At 51.5% G+C, this 18,366-nt stretch overlaps 2 protein-coding genes across 4 annotated transcripts in view; both read right to left on the reverse strand.

Moving 5' to 3' along the window:
• Positions 1–140: 140 nt before the first annotated feature.
• On the reverse strand, positions 141–6,188 carry GPSM3 (G protein signaling modulator 3). Of its 2 annotated transcripts, XM_063605262.1 has the most exons (6): positions 4,114–6,188; positions 3,687–3,860; positions 1,847–2,501; positions 1,523–1,625; positions 1,084–1,283; positions 141–878 (listed from the first exon to the last, which is right to left on the reverse strand). In XM_063605262.1, the coding sequence occupies exons 3-6, from the start codon at positions 1,886–1,888 to the stop codon at positions 741–743; spliced, it is 483 nt and encodes a 160-aa protein (XP_063461332.1). In that variant the 5' UTR covers positions 1,889–2,501; positions 3,687–3,860; positions 4,114–6,188; the 3' UTR covers positions 141–740. The 2 variants fall into 2 exon arrangements, with proteins under 2 accessions (XP_063461332.1, XP_034817699.1); XM_034961808.3 differs by having other exon boundaries at positions 3,687–6,188.
• Positions 4,220–18,366, reverse strand: part of NOTCH4 (notch receptor 4) — a 29,170-nt gene continuing 15,023 nt past the window's right edge. Inside the window, exons 19-30 of one of the 2 annotated variants that reach the window (XM_003829762.4) lie at positions 13,534–13,786; positions 13,167–13,279; positions 11,482–12,005; positions 10,523–10,906; positions 10,237–10,412; positions 8,303–8,522; positions 8,026–8,107; positions 7,798–7,936; positions 6,678–6,973; positions 6,304–6,451; positions 5,702–5,799; positions 4,220–5,528 (exon numbers count right to left, since the gene is read on the reverse strand). In XM_003829762.4, the coding sequence (XP_003829810.3) occupies positions 4,815–5,528; positions 5,702–5,799; positions 6,304–6,451; positions 6,678–6,973; positions 7,798–7,936; positions 8,026–8,107; positions 8,303–8,522; positions 10,237–10,412; positions 10,523–10,906; positions 11,482–12,005; positions 13,167–13,279; positions 13,534–13,786 (3,147 nt within the window). In that variant the 3' untranslated portion in view covers positions 4,220–4,814. The remainder of the gene's footprint in view (positions 5,529–5,701; positions 5,800–6,303; positions 6,452–6,677; positions 6,974–7,797; positions 7,937–8,025; positions 8,108–8,302; positions 8,523–10,236; positions 10,413–10,522; positions 10,907–11,481; positions 12,006–13,166; positions 13,280–13,533; positions 13,787–18,366) is intronic. The other variant, XM_008955130.4, reaches the window with a different exon arrangement.

An 18,366-nucleotide genomic window follows, 5' to 3' on the forward strand; every position in this document is an offset into this window, starting at 1 on the left:
TCCAGCCGCTGCTTAATGAGCCAGTAATTAACCAGCCAGGGAGGGGAGCTGGCCTCTGGCCAGACTGGGGAGAGAAAAGGCCTCTGGCCTCACCTTCCTACCTTTCACCCCGCCTGGGCCCCCCAGATACCAGTCTGCAGTCCAGAGGGGAATTATATTTATTCATACAACCAAAACATCAGACAGACTCAGCAGCAGTGGGGAGGGAGGGTGGGCAGGGCTGAAGGTCCATTCACAGCCCGTAAACCCCTCAGTCTCAGGGATCGGGGGTGCTGGTAGTGGGACTGGGAGAATAGTCTTAATCTCTCAGGTGCCCACCCACCTTCCCTTCTTACTGGGAGGAAGGGTAGAGCTGTCTCTCAGGTTATAACCTCTCAGGTGGAGGCCTGAGCCCTCAGACCCTAGTGCCTAGTAGCTTGACAATTGGTGGTGTCCCCACAAGTTAGGGAAAAGACTCCCAGCCACTCCTTGAGATGGGTGCCTGGGATCCCCCTTACTGCCTCAAGCTCCCATGGACCTGTGGGCGGGGAGTTAAATCCCCGTTCCACCTCGCCTGTTCCCAGAGTTTGAGGACTTTCACCCCGTCCAGTTCCCAGGGAAGGTGATGTGGGAGATGAATATTGAGATTTGTGCCGTGTCCTTCAGTCTCTGGTACCCCTGCCAAGCAAGAGTTGAGGGCATGCAATGGGCTGCCCAGCTTTGAGACCAGTGGCAAGGAAGGGCTGGTTGGGGCTCAAGTCTCAGCAGGTGTGTGTGGGGGGCCGGGACCTTTGCTCCTCCATTCGACCCCCACCCTGAACTCTCAGCAGCAACTCCAGGAGCTCTTGCCCCCCTGGAGGGAGGGGAGGCTCTGACCGCTGGGCTTCCATCCGCTGGCACTGGAGGAGTGGAGGGAGAGGGAGAGCTTTGGTGAGGGTCTGAGGGGAGGAGGTTCTTGAGAGGATCAAGGGTTGGTATGGGGAGGCATATAGGAAACCTGTGAAGGCAATGGGGTGCCTAGGGAGAAACAGGAGTAGAGCCCAAAAGAGAACAGGGGCCAAGAGACCAGGAGGCCTGGGTTTGCCTCCTGGGGGGATGTCTTACCTGGTGACTAAGGATAGTGCTGTAAAGCTGTTCTCTGTCCTCGAGAGGACGGAGTGGGGCAGGGGCTAGGCTTGAGGGGTTTTGGGGGGTGTAGAAGGTGGCCCTCTGCTCCTCCAGGCGGCGGGACTGGGCTTCAGCCACCAGGTCCAGAAGGAGTTCAGTCTGCAGGGAGAGCAGGGAGGCCGAGCGGGGTCCCAGGGCTGGGGAGAGGGGTGTGGAGGGCTCAGAGACCCAGAGAGGTTGGCAGACAGGAGCCGTGGGGGAGTGTGGACAGGGTGATGTGATTAGGGACTTTGGATCAGAGGAGAGGGGGTGCAATGGGGAATCCCAAGGGGAGTCTGGAGGAGGTGGGGAGAGGGCCCACAATGGAGTGGGCCTTGGTAATGGGGTCAGGATGTGGGCACTAGGGTCGGGGCTCTCCCTGGGTGGGTAGGGGTACCTGTGTGGCGGGTCCCTGGAGGAGGAGGGGACGGAGGAGCAGATCGCCAAGGCCGAGTGGTGGAGTTTGGAGGGGGCCAGCCTTCCTCATCCTGAGGGGGGCCCTGATGCCAAAATATGTCCATTCTAGTCAAGCAGTGGTGGTTGAAGCGGGAGGAGTGAACAGGGGGCTAGGCCAGTGGCCCGTTTCCTCTCTGTGTGTCTCTGTTCCTGCCTCAGTTTGCCCAAGCCTTTCAAGGCCCCTGTGTCCCTACATTTCTGCCCCAGGTCCTCTCACCTCCCTTCTTTCCCAGTGTCAGCCTCCCCAACCCCGTGCCCAGCTCACCTGCTCACCATCCTCTTCTTCCTGGGGTCTCTCAGCCTCCATCCCCTAGAGGGGAGAAACTGGTGGGGGAGGGGTGGCTGGGATTTGGGAGGAGGGCTGGAACCTTGGGTTCCTGAGGGGAGTGGGGGCTGGAAGGGGTGGGGGTGAGCTGGGGGCTGGATGCCTGGGTACTGAGCAGGAAGCTGGGTTCCTGGTCAGCCCCCCCACGGGCCCCGCCCATCCCTGTCAACTTCCTCCATTCTCTTTTCCCACCCAAACAGCTTGTTCAGTCTCTCTCGCCCCAGGGCAGCACCGAGACTGGGAAAAACTCCTCCAGCTGCAGGAGTGGAGGGGGCTCATGGTGGGGAAGGACTCCTGGTGGTCTCATCTCCAGAGCCTCAGTAGCCCCCTAATCCCTGGCTCTGCTCCCTCCACCCCACCTCCTCTTCTGCTCTTTCTGTCAACACAGGAACTAGCTACACAGGAAGTGGTTTCACTCCTCAGAATCCCCCTCCCCCCAGCCAGGTCCCTTCCCTCCCTAAGATAGACCCTGGTGTAGGATTTGGCCCTCCCGATCTTCCCTCTTACTTACCGGGACTGGGAGGGGCATGGTTCCAGTGGGAAGTGGAGGATTCAGATCCAGGGATGTGGAGCTCTCAAATATATACATAAAACCCTAGCACCGGGTCCAACACATAGTAAGTATTCAATATATATGTATTGAATAATCATCCCTGACCTCTAGGTATTTATAATCTATTCAGGAGATGGCCGGCTGTGGTGGCTCACACCTGTAATCCTAGCACTTTGGGAGGCTGAGGCGGGTGGATTGCCTGAGCTCAGGAGTTGGAGACCAGCCTGGGGAACATGGTGAAACCCCATCTTTACTAAAATACAAAAAATTAGCCCGGCGTGGCCACATGCGCCTGTAATCCCAGCTACTCAGGAGGTTGAGGCAGGAGAATTGCTTGAACCCGGGAGGCGGAGGTTGCGGTGAACTGAGATTGTGCCACTGCGCTCCAGCCTAGGTGACAGAGCGAGACTCCGTCTCCAAAATAAAATAAAATAAAAAATACACTCTATTCAGGAGACAAGATGTGTACCAAATAGAGTACAGGAAGGGTTCATTTTGGAAACTTAAAGTTTAGTGCAGACAAGGGGCAGGGGAAAGCTTATTTTGGGCATAAGAGATATAGATATGGAAAAATGAGAGGCTGAGGTAGGAAGATTGCTTGAGCCCAGGAGGTTGTGGCTGCAGTGAGCCATTTGTGCCACTGCACTCCAGGCTGGGCAACAGAGCAATACCCTGTTTCAGAAAAAGAAAGAAATGAAATGAAATTGAAAAGGGAGAGGACTACCTCTCTGGCTTGGTCTTTGATCAATGCTAATCAGGCTGGTTGGCATCAAGGAAGGAGCAGGGCAGACAACCATTTGGTACCTCTAAATGGCAACCTGTCATGTTAGGGAGTTTATAGCTGAGTGATTTGGAATGTGAAATGTGATGAAGAGATCTGGTCCTGCCGCTTATTCCTTGCAATCTTGGGCAGATCTCTGTGCCTCAATTTCTGAGTGAAATAGGGTTTTAATAGCACCTACTTCATAGGGTTGATGTATTAATAATGTAATAAAGCACTTGATGCATAGTGAATACTTAATAAACTGTAGATATTATTGGCTTTCAAAATGCCTCATGACTCCATGTTTCAAACCTAGCAACATATTGCTGCAAGGTGGACAAAGTTTCAAGATACTCTCTCCATCTACTTGACTTGTGGCCTTAGGAATCTCCTAAGTGGCCATAACTAAAAGCCCTAGGATGAGGGACAAAGTGTGTGCATCATCTAGTGCAGTGGTCTCCTACCTTTTTGGCACCAGGGAAGAGTTTCGTGGAAGACAATTATTCCATGGTCGGTGGCGACGGAGGGCTGGTTTCAGGATGAAACTGTTCCACCCCAGATCATTAGGCATTAGATTCCCGTAAGAAGCGAGAAACTTAGATCCCTTGCATGCACAGTTCACAATAGGGTTCGAGTTCCTATGAGAATTTAATGCTTATGCTGATCTGACAGGAGGTGGAGCTTGGGCAGTAATGCTTGCTCACCTCCTGCTGTGTGGCCCAGTTCCTAAGAGGCCATGGACCAGTACCAGTCTGCGGCCCAAGGGTTGGGGACCCCTGACCTAGTGTGTGCGGTTTCTCCCTTGGCTACTAGATTCTTGCTTTCAGATAATACCCTAAATTATCATAGGGCCCCTAAATATACTTATTCTTGCTTTTAAACTATACTTACATCCTCCATCCAATCCAAATGCTGAGCCAAAAGCACAAAATGCTGACATTATGCAGTCACTCCCATCTTTTTTCCCATTCTTCTCCCCAATTCCTCCAAAAAAAGGTAACACTTCAAATCAGCTTTATTATGGGTGACAGATTTAGGGTTCTTAAATAGCGATAGCAGTGGCTAGAAGAAGCGCTTCATCCCCGCAGTGGAGTTCCTTTGTTGTGAGGGGAGGGAATGCAAGGAGTCATCAGTGGGGGTGGCCCTTGGCCACTTTTCAGCACCTACACAGTGCCTGGCACATAGTAGGTGCCCAATAAATATTTGTCAGCCATTTGTGGGCAGTGGGGACAATGGATCATAGGGGCACCCTTTGGAAACCATATATAGGAAAGAACATCTTACATCCCATATGCCTGCAATTCTTGGTTCCAACTTAGGGGTATTTCCACTCCACTCTGCCCTCCTGTGGCCTGTCTTATTTTCTGGAGGAGGACTGGGCCTGCCTCATCCTAGCATCTTAAACCCTCTTTCCAGAGCTGCAGCTTCTCCACGTGGAAGATGCCTGCTCTGGTGGGCATACATTCATTTTAGGAGAGAAACTAAACTCACAACCCTTCATTTTGGGGGCTCCATCTTAAAACCAGGAAGGCCTTCCAGCCTGCCTTTTAATGGGTAATCATTTTTGGAATTCCTCCCTACCATGTATTCTTCTATTTTTTACCCTCTCCTCCTTGGTTTATGGGCATTTCTTGGAGGGCTGGGGAACCACAGTCAAGTTGAGGTGATCCCCGCTCCGGGGACGGAGTAAGGCAAGGAGGCGGGATCGGAATGTTGGAGGCAGAACCGCAAGCTCCCAGGGCCACCCAATCGCAGGGCCAGTCATCCGTTGAGACCCTGCCTCCGCGCCCGGCAGCCACTCCGTATCTTCCTCGCATTATCGCAGGGTTGGGCCGAGGCCCGCGCATGCCTGCAGAAAACCTACGGCCGCGAGGGGGCGGGCCTCCTCCTGCTCCTACTCCCGAGAGGCTCCGGCAATGAGAATAGGCCCCGCCCCCCCGCGCAGCCAAGTCTACGGACCAAGTCCGAGCCTGCAGACAAGCTCCGCCCCCACGAGGGCCTGCTCCGGCTGACAGCGTCCGGCAGCGCGGCAGAGCCCCGCCCCCATGCGGGGGCACGCTTACTGACACCGTCCGTGCGCGCGGGAAGGGCCCAGCCTCGCGGCCCGGCGTGGCTTTGTGACGGGCCTCTGGTGGCCCAGCCCCTTCCAGCAGCGTCAGCAGATCCCAGTGGTTACGTTGGTGAGCGACGTCCGCGGGCGCTAGCCCAGCCTGGTCCCGCAGCTCTCGGGCTGCCCCCAGCCCCAGCAGTAGCTGGGCTACTTCCACCGCTCCTTCCCGCGCCGCCAGGAATAGCGGCGTCTGCTCCTGTACAGAAGAGCCAGGGCCGATATCAGGGAAGGCCACGCCCACAGGACTGGGCCTTTCTGCCTTCACTTGCGCGACCACTGGCCCCTATCCCTTCAGGCTTTGCGGGTTACCGCACTTTCCATCTCTCGTGCGCCTGACTGTTTTGTGGGAAGCCCTCTGTCCCATCTAACCCTGTTGTCCTGGGCATCTTTATCGGCTCCGGCCTGGAGAAGCGAGCGGGCGGCTCGGGCGTTGTTCACGGCAGCAGCCCAGTGCAGCGCAGTTTTCCCTAGGGGACGACGTGGGAGGTTGTTACCGCAGTTGGGGGCCAGACGCCTGGGTTCCGGTTTCCCACGGGTTCTGGCCTTGGGGGAAGGGCTATTCGGGCCGGCTGGTCCCTCAAAGGCGGGAAGCGTTGCCCAGGAGACCACCGGCCTGCAGGAAGTGTTGCCCTGGTGACGTCACCAGTGCGCGGGAGGGACAATGGGGCATTGTTCTGGGGTCGGTGAGACCGGGAGACAGTCTCCCCCCACGAGATTCCCCCCCCTTTCCACAGACACTGTGTTCCATGCCAGTTCCCCAGTACGCTGGAGCGGAGGGCCAGTGTGGTGTTTGAGGGTGGGAGTTGGGGGGGGAAACTCACGCGGCCCGTACTTCCACCGCATCTCAGATTGACCGCCGTAACAGCAGGATGAGAGGGAATGCCCCTCTGCTGCACCTATATTTTGCACGCTATGTCCCACCCCATCTGCTCAACTTCTCTATAGCATACATCACCCCTTCCTCTACATACCCCATTTATCTCTGGCCCCCACGTCTGCTTGGGCTCCAATCAGTTCTTCAACCAGGTCTTCCACCGCCAGCCTGGCAGCCAGCATCAAGGGTGTGGTCCCGTCCTCTGTGCGAGCGTCCACTGCAGTTTGTCTGCTACGGAGCAGAAGCTGGGGAGACAGAGGGCCAGTGACCCCTGGGGTACCTTGGACTGCCAACTCGAGTTCCTTACACTTTTAACCCCACTCGCAATCCATATTCAGCCATCCTCCGCAGTTTCCCTGTCAGGTTCCCAATCACACCAATTTCCTCCTTGTCAAACTCTAGGGGATGCTTCTGTCCAGCTTTACTTGTAAGCTCGCCCCATTCCTTGTAGGGACCTCAGTGTGTGCTAACCTGGCAGACCTCCCGAGCATCAGCAGCCACAGCAGCATGAAGGGGTGTGCGCCCTGCCCGGTCTGGCTGGTTGGGGTTGGCTCCAGCCTCAAGGAGGCGGCGGGCAGCGGTTGGCCGGGAGAATCGGGCAGCCAGGTGCAGGGGGGTCTCCCCAGTGCCCACGGTGTGAGCCTGGGGACAGGCCCCTCCATCCAGGAGAGGTTCCCAGGGCTCAGGACATCCCAACCATGCCCCTTGGAAGGTCCCGGACTGTACTTCCCCACAGCAAACTGCTGACATCAGGGGTGTCACCCCATCTGTTGGTAAGACAGAGTAATGGGTCAATCTAAAGGACACAGCAAGGGGGAAGGGACAACATGTAAGCTCAGAGAGAATCAAAACCTGAGGTGTTGGGAAGCTAAGCTCTGGCTCTGTGTGGCTTTAGCCAAGTGACTTTTCTACTTTTCTCTGACTTCAGTTTCTTCCTCTGTAAAAGGAACCTGCAGCTTAATTCTCTGACATTCCAGGGCAGTGGTTTTCTCTTTTTTTTTTTTTTTTTCTGAGACGGAGTCTCGCCCTGTCACCCAGGCTGGAGTGCAGTGGTGCGATCTCGGCTCACTGCAAGCTCCTCCTCCCGGGTTCACGCCATTCTCCTGCCTTAGCCTCCAGAGCAGCTGGGACTACAGGCGCCCGCCACCATGCCCGGCTAATTTTTTGTATTTTTAGTAGAGACGGGGTTTCACTGTGTTAGCCAGGATGGTCTCGATCTCCTGACCTTGTGATCCACCCGCCGTGGCCTCCCAAAGTGCTGGGATTACAGGCGTGAGCCACCACGCCCGGCCTAGCAGTGGTTTTCTCAAACGAGTCTGGATCAGATTCACCTGAAGGGCTTGTTAAAACAGATTGCCTAACATTTTAAATTCCTGAGTCAGTAGCTCTGTAGTGGAGCCCAATAATTTGCATTTCTGACAAATTCCCAGGTGATGCTGATTTTGCTGTCTGAGGACCACACTTTGAGAATCATTGTTCTAAGGCACTCAGTCTAAAATTAGTTCCTCTAGTTCTGATATTAAAGGACTCTCTGATTCTAATAGGGTCAAAGGACTTTTTTTTTTTTCTTGGTCTGGGTTGACTCACATACCAGGTCCACGGGTGTCCAGGTCAGGGGCTTCCATCTCAGATTCCTGGGGAGGAGTTAGCATGGCTGCCTGAGGGAGCGCCCCACAGCCACCACTCAGAGACCAGAGCTGGCACGTGGAGGGTGGGCCTGTTTCTTCAGCCTTTGGGTAAGAGCAAGGATCAGTGAAGGTTGATTTGCCCTTTCATCCCTTCCATCACCTCCAGACCATTCTTGCCCCAGCCCTTTCACCTGGCCCACCTCCTCTCCCTCCTCAGGGCCTGAGCACATCACAACTCCATCCTCATCAACTTCTGCCTTTGGCTTCAGTGCCCTGGAAGGGAATGGGTGGGTAGAGGTTACACGGAATTATGACCATCAGGGTCTCCAAAATTTCCAGCAGGCTTCCCACCCCCCTCTCCTTCCCTTATCTTTGACTTCCGCAATAGTATTTCTTATCTTTTCTGATTGTAAATATCGCCATAGGAGAGACTCCCCTTCCTGAGCCTGGGTTTCTCCTCATTCTCACTTGAGACCAATGCTGTCCTCGCCTAGCGGGGGCCGGCGTCGGTGGGGAGCTGACTGAGTCCGAGGCCGTCGAGTGAAACCAGGGGGCAGCCAGAGAGCTCCATGCTCTCGGCGTCGACGCCGGATGAGCTGGAGGACGAGAAGAGCCCCTAGGGCCAGGAGAATCACCCCGGCCACTGGGGAGTACAGCACAGGCCAGGGAAGCTGGTTGGCAGGGGGTGCTGGTGGGAGAGACAGAGTCACAAAGAGAGGCCACTCCTGGTGAGACTGATTACTATTGGGAGACCTTTGGACAAGTTTAGTAGCCTGTCTTTGCCTCGGTTTCCTTATCTGCAGAATGGGGATGATAATATAGATTGAGGTTGGGCACAGTGGCTCATGCCTGTAATCCCAGCACTTTGGGAAGCTGAGGCAGGTGGATCATATGAGGCCAGGAGTTCGAGACCAGCCTGGCCAACATGGCAAAACCCCCTCTCTACTAAAAATATAAAAATTAGTGGCTGGGTGTAGTGGCTTACTCCTATAATCTCAGCACTTTGGGAGGCTGAGGCGGGTGGATCACGAGGTCAGGAGATCGAGACCATCCTGGCTAACACGGTGAAACCCTGTCTCTACTAAAAATACAAAAAATTAGCCAGGTGTGGTGGCGGACACCTGTAGTCCCAGCTACTTGGGAGGCTGAGGCAGGAGAATGGCGTGAACTTGGGAGGTGGAGCTTGCAGTGAGCCGAGATCGCGCCACTGCACTCCAGCCTGGGCGACAAGGCGAGACTCTGTCTCAAACAAAATAAAACAAACAAAAAAAAAAAACAAAAAAAAAACAAAAAAAAATTATCAGGGCATGGTGGCATGCCATTGTAATTCCAGCTACTCAGGAGTCTGAAGCAAGAGAATTGCTTAAACCCAGGAGGCAGAGGTTGCAGTGAGCTGAGATGGCGTCACTGTACTCCAGTGTGGCTGACAGAGTAAGACTGTCTCAGAAAACAAACACACACAAAAAGGCTGAGTATCCATAATCCCAATCCCAAATCTGAAATGTTCCAAAGTCTGAAACTTTTAGAGTACCAACATAACGCTCAAAGGAAATGCTCATTGTAGCATTTGGATGTTGTATTAGGGATGCTGAACCAGTAAGTATAATGCAAATATTCCAAAATAAAAAAATCCAAAATCTGAAACACTTTTGTTCCCAAGCATTTCAGATAAGGGATACTCAACCAGCAGTACGTGCCTCATGGGGTTGTGGGGGAGGATTAAATGAGGTAACAATGTAAAATGCTTAGAGTAAGGCACAAAGTACGATATAGCAGTTATTTTTCTTTTTTTTTTTTTTGAGATGGAGTCTCCCTCTGTCGCCCAGGCTGGAGTGCAGTGGCGCGATCTCGGCTCACTGCAAGCTCCACCTCCCGGGTTCACGCCATTCTCCTGCCTCAGCCTCCTGAGTAGCTGACACTACAAGCACCCGCCACCACAGCCGGCTAATTTTTTGTATTTTTAGTAGAGACAGGGTTTCACCGCGTTAGCCAGGATGGTCTCAATCTCCTGACCTCGTGATCCACCTGCCTTGGTCTCCCAACGTGCTGGGATTATAGGCATGAGCCACTGCGCCCGGCCTATTATTCTTTCATGTACTATGAATTGTCTGATACAAAGACTATTAGGTATTCTCAGTCTGGTAGAGAAGATAAACCATCCCTTTGTTGGAGGGCTATGACAGAGGTTAGGATAATGTGCTTAGGGAAATAAGGAAGGAGACTGTAGAACAAATGGGCCAGTGGGAGATTCAGTTAGAGAAAGCGGGGTTAGGGAAAGTAAGTCCCCACAAAGAACATTTTCAGTCTCAGCTGTCCTGTTTGATTCAGCCTCCATTGCCTGTTGCTAGCATGAGAGCTGGCCTGGGAACAGAGGTCAGAGAAAGTGGCAAGGGGTCACCTACCGGTCCCTGCATGAGGGTGGACAGCCAGCAGTGGTCCAGGCAGCAGGGGCTCCAGGGCTCCCACTGCAGCCATCGCAGCAAGGAAGCGGAGTAGAAGCCCAGGGTCCCAGGGACAGCGGGATGCCGGGTGGTCAGGGCCACAGCGGGACAAATCCACACCCATTACCACCACAAACCTGTAGAGGAGGCACCTCAGAGACCTCTGTATTGGTCCCTGGCTCCCTTTCCTCCCTCTGCCCTCTTAAAAAAACTGGTGTCTGGCCCTTCCCTCCACCTAGCTTCTTACCCAGCACTGAGGGAGTCGGTCTCCTTGCCCAGGGGCTGCGTTTGAGGGGCTGCTCTCTCCTGATAGGTGGGGTCCCGAGTTCCTCCTAGCTTTTCTTCAGCCCGGGCCCCAGGATAGGGGTACACCATGTCCCTGCCGTCACGATCCTTCCTTACCCAGAGTCCTACCCTCAGAGTCAGGGACAGCACCCGGGCCAGGGCAAACAGCTGCTGGTCTAGGGCTGGGGGGCTCAGTACCACCAGCAGGGCCAGGGAGGGCCCCCACTCTGGGTCCCCATCTTCAGGCCTGCAGTCACCTCCATCCCAGCCACACTCTGCAGTGTTGCAGCCTTTCTCACAGTGCCCGTTGTGGAAGTGATCATGGCAGTACTGGTCATAGGCTGGACTGTGGGGTAAGGAGAGGGGGACTCAGGACCTCCCTAAAACCTGACTCTTTTCTTCACCCTAGAAAGAATTCCCCATATTTTGTGCCCTCTAGGGCTTTGGTTGCTAAGTGGGGGCAGCTGTGGAGCAATGAGCTTAGTCAAGTCCTGGATGGTAGTCCAGACACCCCAATGTCTGCTAACACCCCTGTCTCCCTAGACTGTCCCCTCTCTGTACCCTCCCAAGCTCTCCTCTGTTTCTAAAGGAGAGTCCCAGGCCCTTTTCCCTCTGTGAGGTGCTCACTGCTAGGGGAAATACTCCATGGCAGCAAGGCTTAGGGAAGGAGGCTTGAGGCCTGAGTTCCTACAACTCTTAGAGAGGAGCCCAAAGGCCACGCCCCACATTAAATACTGATGCCACCCCATTACCCTAGGTTGGAGTCCAGAGTCTTCGACCCCTGTTTAGTGATGGTTATTAGGGTGGAAACTCCCTGGAGCCCAAGGCTGTGGCCACACTGTAACTCAGAGCCATCTACGTCCTTCCTCCTCCTCTCACCCACCCCTCTCCTTCCCTGGCTCCAGTGGATTTCAGGCTCACGTGCAGGCTGGAGGGGTCTCACAGTCGTAGCCATCAAACAGACACTCTTCAGAGTCACACTGTGGGTGGCACTGCCCGTCCCGGAAGAGAAGCCAGCACCGAGAGTGGGAGGGGCAGCCCTTCCAGGGGTCTGGGACTCCCAGAGAGCAGTCCCCTCCATCCCAGTTTCCTCCTGGGCCACTGCAGCCAGCATCGCAGGCCCCATCTCCACTTCTGCCCTCACACCCCTTGGCTCCGGGTTTCTGACACCGGGGCCCTGGAGAGCTGTGAGGGCAGGAGCATCGAAAGCCTGGGCCCCCCAAGCCCGTGGTCTCTGAGCAGCTGCCATTGTATAGGCATGGGGAGGGAGGGCCACAGCCTTTAGGAGCTGGTGGGGTCAGGCAGTCAGGACCCCCATAGCCACTGAGGCAGGCACAGCGTGGTGGGAAGCCTGGCTTAGGGGAGGGCAGACACAGGCCTCCGTGGTGGCAGTGATGGAAGCCGCAGGAAGGGGCCCTGTGGCTGCAGGTGGGGCCTTCAAAACCCTGTGGAGGGGAGGGGAGATATTGGAGATGCAACTTGCATTATTCTTCCCGCTCTCCATCAAGCAAACTCTTGGGTTAAGACGGTGCAGAGGGTCCTAGATTCTCATATCTAAAAGGCGCCTCAGAGAGCATCAAGTTAATCATTTTGTGGATGTTGAAACCATGTCCTGTGGTAATTTCACACAATGACATATTACATTCTGTTGAAAATGGATGAAGCACAGCTGTGTGCAACAACCTGATGGACTGTGGCATTACAGTGCAAGTCCTAGAAGACTAAACAGTTAATAGAATGCTATTATTATTATTATTATTTTTGAGACAGAGTTTCGCTCTTGTTGTCCAGGCTGGAGTGCAATGGTGCAATCTCAGCTCATTGCAACCTCTGCCTCCCGGGTTCAAGCAATTCTCCTGCCTCAGCCTTCCCAATAGCTGGGATTACAGCCATGCACCACCACGCCCAGCTAATTTGTATTTTTAGTAGAGACAGGGTTTCTCCATGTTTGTCAGGCTGGTCTCGAATGCCCGACCTCAGGTGATCCGCCTGCCTCGGCCTCCCAAAGTGCTGGGATTACAGGCGTGAGCCACTGTGCCCGGCCGGCTGTTATATTATTATCTTACTCCTTAGAAATAGGATCATATGTCTTCCTCTTCCTCTGGAGAGGGAACAGGATACAGGAGGAGGACTTAAGTAGATGTAAGTTATTATTAATATTGAAATTCTTGGGTTAGGTTCATGGGTGTTACATTGTTAGAATAATAAAATAAAAGAAGACCAGGCATAAACCAATGTCAGTGTATCAGGAACCAAAGCTTAAGATTAGTCTAATTCCATGCATCTGAGGTCCATAAATACATATACAAACATACACAGAGTTAAAATAACCTGAGGCCACCCACCACGCAGCTTGAGCTTGGGGAGCTCCTGACCTTCCCTTAGGCAACGCCTGTGATTTTTGAAAATTCCATTCATGCTATCAACTGATCCTGCCTTGCCTTTGACTGCTTCTGAGAGACACTTTCCACTGTGAGCTTGGCATGGCTTTTTCCAATAATTTCCACATCAGTGCTCACCCACAGTCCCTTCTGGGATTCCAACTGAGGTATTCTTGCCTTGTCAGCATAGGGGGCAACAGAGAAGGCAGATTTGTGGTCACTTGCCTTGGGGCAGTGGCAGATGAAACCCAGGGGTGATCCTGCTGTGGCCTCACAGGTCCCTCCATGAAAGCAGGGTTGGCTGTGGCAGGGGTCTATCTCCACCTCACACCACTGGCCTGTAATTATGGGGGAGATTAGACGTCACACACTGCATCAGTCACTGCCTCCATCCTAGCTCATTCCTGGATGTTGGCCCAGTGCTAGATGTGCAGGTGAAGGGATCCTGGGGCATCTTTTCTGGGCGGGGGTGGGCGTGGAGGCAGGGGATGGACCAGGTGACGGCTGCTGCATGGGTGGAGACTATCTGGCTCTCCATGGTCTGCTTGGCTGTGCTCCAGACACACTTGTGCCCCTTGTCTTGGGGCCTCACCTGTGTGTCCAGGCAGACACTGGCAGTAGAAGGCATTGGCCAGAGAGTGGCAGGCTGCAGTGCCTGTGGGGTGGCAGGGCTGGTCCAGACACTCGTCCACGTCTCCCTCACAGCGTAGCCCCACAAAGCCTGGAGGGCAGGCACAGTGGAAGCCTCCAGGTTTGGGAGTACAGGTTCCATGGTTGTGACAGGGTTGGGACTGACAAGCATCGAGTTCCTTTGAGCAGTTCTGTCCATCGTAGCCTGGGGCACACTGCAGACAAAGAGGGTTAGACAGGGAACCAGTGGATGAGCCCAACCCAGCACTACAAGGGACCCAGCTCAAGATAGTCTGTCCAGTCCCCCACCTTCCAGCTCAACAGCATCACTCAACTCACCATCCATCATGGCCATGTGTCACAATCCTTCTATCTCAACTCCCCATGAGACACAATTGTTCAGCGACACACAACTCAAACTTCCCCAGTCCCAAACAATCTCTATGACACACTGCCACCAAACACAGCACCATTTTTGGTAAAACCTTCCTCCCCTGCTAAATACCTACCAGGCTCTCTCATACTTTATTAATTCATAAGCATCTATTGAATGCCTACTTTGTGTCAGGCACCGTTTTAGGCACTAGGAATACAAAGAAAGTTAGAACCCATTCCTATTTCCTGGAAGCTCTCAGTCAACCAGAGGAAAGAAATGACTAGCATTTATTGCATGATTTATATACATAACCTAAAAATCCCCCTAATGACATTTTATTTGGGTTATCTCATTCGATTTTTACTTTGCACGTAAGGAAGCTGAGTCTCTGAAAGGTTAGTGACTTGTGCAAGTCAAATAGCTATAGGTGGCAGAGCTGAGAATCAATGAAGGTCTGTGACTCCAAACCAATGCTCTTAACCATTTTCTGCTTCTTCATGCCACTCAGCTAGTGAGAGAAGGGTCATTGGCAAGGTCTGTACCACGTGCTGGCTTCTTGCAAGAGGAAAGAGAGTGTGCAAGAGTAGAGTACCAGGAAGGCAGGCTTCAAAGAGAGAAAAGGGAATTCACAGAGAATCCAAGGAGTGGTCAGAGAGCTGGAAGGAACAGGTGATGGGGGTGTTTTGGAGGAGGGAGCTTCATAAAAGAAGAAGTAAATAGCCGGGCGCGGTGGCTCACGCCTGTAATCCCAGCACTTTGGGAGGCTGAGGTGGGCAGATCACGAGGTCAGGAGTTCGAGACCAGCCTGGCCAATATGGTGAAACCCCATCTCTACTATAAATACAAAAATTAGCCGGGCGTGGTGGCATGTGCCTGTAGTCCCAGCTACTCAGGAGGCTGAGGCAGGAGAATCGCTTGAACCCAGGAGGCGGAGGTTGCAGTGAACCGAGATCGCGCCACTGTACTCTAGCTGGGGCAACAGAGTGAGACGCTGTCTCAAAAAAAAAAAAAAAAAGAAGAAGTAAAGCTGAGTAATGGGTGCCCAGAGGTTTACTACTGATCAGTATACTGCTTTTGTTTATGTTTGAAAATGTTCATAATAAAAGGTTAAAAAATAAAATAAAAAAGTGAAAAAAGAGGGTAGGTTAGGGTATCTGTCTTGAGCCTTCTATCAAAAGCTGTGGTTCTGGCCGGGCACGGTGGCTCACGCCTGTAATCCCAGCAGTTTGGGAGGTCAAGGCGGGTGGATCACTTGAGGTCAGGAGTTTGAGACCAGCCTGGCCAACATGGTGAAACCCCATCTCTACTAAAAATACACACACACACAAAATTAGCTAGGTGTGGTGGCAGGCACCTGTAATCCCAGCTACTGGGGAGGCTGAGGCAGGTGAATTGCTTGAGCCCGGGAGGTAGAGGTTGCAGTGAGCTGAGATTGCACCACTACATTCCAGCCTGAGTGACAGAGCAAGACTCTGTCTCAAAAAAAAAAAAAGTTGTGGTTCTATATCTCAAAATAATAAAGGCCATATATGACAAACCCACAGCTAACATCATATTGAATGGGGAAAAGTTGAAAGCCTTTCCTCTAAGATCTGGAACAAGACAAGGATGCTCACTTTCACTATTTTTATTCAAGGTAATACTGGAAGTCCTGGCCAGAGCAATTAGGCAGGAGAAAGAAATAAAGGGCATCCAAATTGCAAAAGAAGAACTCAAATTATCCATGTTCACAGATGACATAATCCTATATTTAGAAAAACCTAAAGAAAACACTGGTTATAAACAAATTCAGTAAAGCTGTAGGATACAAAATCAATGTAGAAAAAGTAGTAGCATTTCTATACGCTAACAGCAAACAATCAGAAAAAGAAATCAAGAAAGCAATCCCATTTATAATAGTTACAAAAAATAAAAACAAATGAATAAATTTAACCAAAGAAGTGAAAGAGTACTGCAATGACAGCTATAAAACATTGATGAAATAAATTGAAGGGGACACAAAAAAATGGAAAGATATCCTGTGTTCATGGTTTGGAAGAATGAATACTGTTAAAATGTCTGTGCTTACCAAAGTGATCTACAGAGTCACGCAACCCCTATGAAAATACCAATAATATTCTTTACAGAAATAGAAAAAACAACCCTAAAATTTATCTGAACTGTAAAAGACCCAAATAGCCAAAGCAGTCCTGAGCAAAAAGAACAAAGCTAGAGGCACCACACTACCTAACTTAAAAATATACTATAAAGCTATAGTAACCAAAACAGCATGGTGCTGGCATAAAAAACAGACACATAGACCAATGGAATGTAATAGCCCAGAAAAACAAGTCCAAACATTTAACAGCCAACTTACTTTCTTTTTTCTTTTCTTTCCTTTTTTTTTTTTTGAGATGGAGTCTTGCTCTGTTGCCAGGCTGGAGTGCAATGGCACGATCTGGCTCACTGCAACCTCCACCTCCTGGGTTCAAGCGATTCTCCTGCCTCAGCCTCCTGAGTAGCTGGGATTACAGGTGCACGCCACCATGCCTGGCTAATTTTTGTATTTTTAGTAGAGACGGGGGTTTCACTATGTTGGTCAGGCTGGTCTCGAACTCCTGACCTTGTGATCTGCCCGCCTCGGTCTCCCAAAATGCTGGGATTACAGGCATGAGCCACCACTCCCGGCCAGCCAACTTACTTTCAACAAAGGCACCAAGTACACACACTGGGGAAAGGACACTCTCTTCAATAAATTGTGCTGGGAAAACTGGATATCCATATGCAGAAGAAACTAAACCTAGGCCGGGCGGGGTGGCTCACGCCTGTAATCCCAGCACTTTGGGAGGCGGAGGTGGGTGGATCACCTGAGGTCAGGAGTTTGAAACCAGCCTGACCAATATGGTGAAACCCCATCTCTACTAAAATTACAAAAATTAGCCGGGCGTAGTGGTGTGCACCTGTAGTTCCAGCTACTCAGGAGGCTGAGGCGGGAGAATCAGTTGAACTTGGGAGGTGGAGGTTGCAGTGAGCTGAGATCATACCACTGCACTCCAGACTGGGCAACAGGGCAACAGAGCAAGACTCTATCCCCCCCAAAAAAAAAAGAAAGAAAAAAAGAAACTAAATCTCTATCTGTCATCATATACAAAATAGATTAAAGCCTTACATGTACAGCTGGAAACTTGAAGCCACTAAAAAAAAAATTCAGCCGGGCACGGTGGGTCACACCTGTAATCCTCAAACACAAGGTCAGGAGTTTGAGACCAGCCTGGCCAACATGGTGAAACCCCGTCTCTACTAAAAATACAAAAAAATAGCTGGGCGTGGTGGTGGGCACCTGTAATTCCAGCTATTTGGGAGGCTAAGGCAGGAGAATCACTTGAGCCCAGGAGGCAGAGGTTGCAGTGAGTCAAATTTGCGCCACTGCACTCCAGCCCAGGCGACGGTGCAAGACTCCTTCTCAAAAAAAAAAAAAAAAAAAAAATCATTTGGGAAATGCTTCAAGACATTGGTCTGGGCAAAAGTTTTTTGGGTAAGACCTCAACAGCCAGGCAACAAAGGCAACAACAGACAAATGTGATTACATCAAGCTAAAAAGTGTCTGTGCAGCAAAGGAAACAATTAATGGAGTGAAGAGGCAACCTACAGAATAGAAGAAAATATTTGCAAACTGTCTGACAAGGGATTAATAATCAGAACGTATAAGGAACTCAACAGCAAACACCACCACTACCACCACCGACAAATAATGTGGTTTAAAAAATGAGCAAATTATCTGAACAGACATTTCTCAAAAGAAGACATACAAATGGCCAACAGGTATATGGATGCAAATCAGGGAAATGTAAATCAAAACCACAATGAGATACCATCTCACACCAGTTAAAGTGGCCATTATTGAAAACACAAGGGCCAAGTGTGGTGGCCCATGCCTGTAATCCCAGCACTTTCAGAGGTTGAGGCGGGAAGATCATTTGAGGTCAGGAGTTCGAGACCATCCTGGCCAACATGGTGAAACCCCATCTCTACTAAAAATACAAAAAATTAGCCAAGCATGGTGGTCCACGCCTGTGATCCCAGTTACTTGGGAGGCTGAAGCACAAGAATCGCTTGAATCTGGGAGGCAGAGGTTGCAGTGAGCTGAGATCAAGTCACTGTGATCCAGCCTGGGCAACAGAGCAAGACTCTGTCTCAAAAAAGGAAAAAAAAAAATACAAAAAATAGCAGATGCTGGCAAGGATGCAGAGAAAGGGGAACCCTCATACACTGTTGGTGGGAATGTAAACTAACACAGCCAGTATGGAGAAAAGTATGGAAGTTTCTCAAAAATTAAAAATAGATCTACCATGTGATCAATCTACTGTTGATTACATATCCAAAGGAAATCAGTATCTTGAAGAGGTATCTGCATCCCCATATTTATTGCAGCACTGTTCA

Source organism: Pan paniscus, chromosome 5, assembly GCF_029289425.2.
Source record: "Pan paniscus chromosome 5, NHGRI_mPanPan1-v2.0_pri, whole genome shotgun sequence".
Taxonomy (NCBI): Eukaryota; Metazoa; Chordata; class Mammalia; order Primates; family Hominidae; genus Pan; species Pan paniscus.

Coding starts and splice junctions, on each gene's coding strand:
- GPSM3 (XM_063605262.1), bottom strand. CDS start 1,888: ATGGAGGCTGAGAGACCCCAGGAAGAAGAGGATGGTGAGCAG. Junction 1,626..1,846: donor AAGAAGAGGATGGTGAGCAG/GTGAGCTGGGCA, acceptor TTTTGGCATCAG/GGCCCCCCTCAGGATGAGGA. Junction 879..1,083: donor GCACTATCCTTAGTCACCAG/GTAAGACATCCC, acceptor CCACTCCTCCAG/TGCCAGCGGATGGAAGCCCA.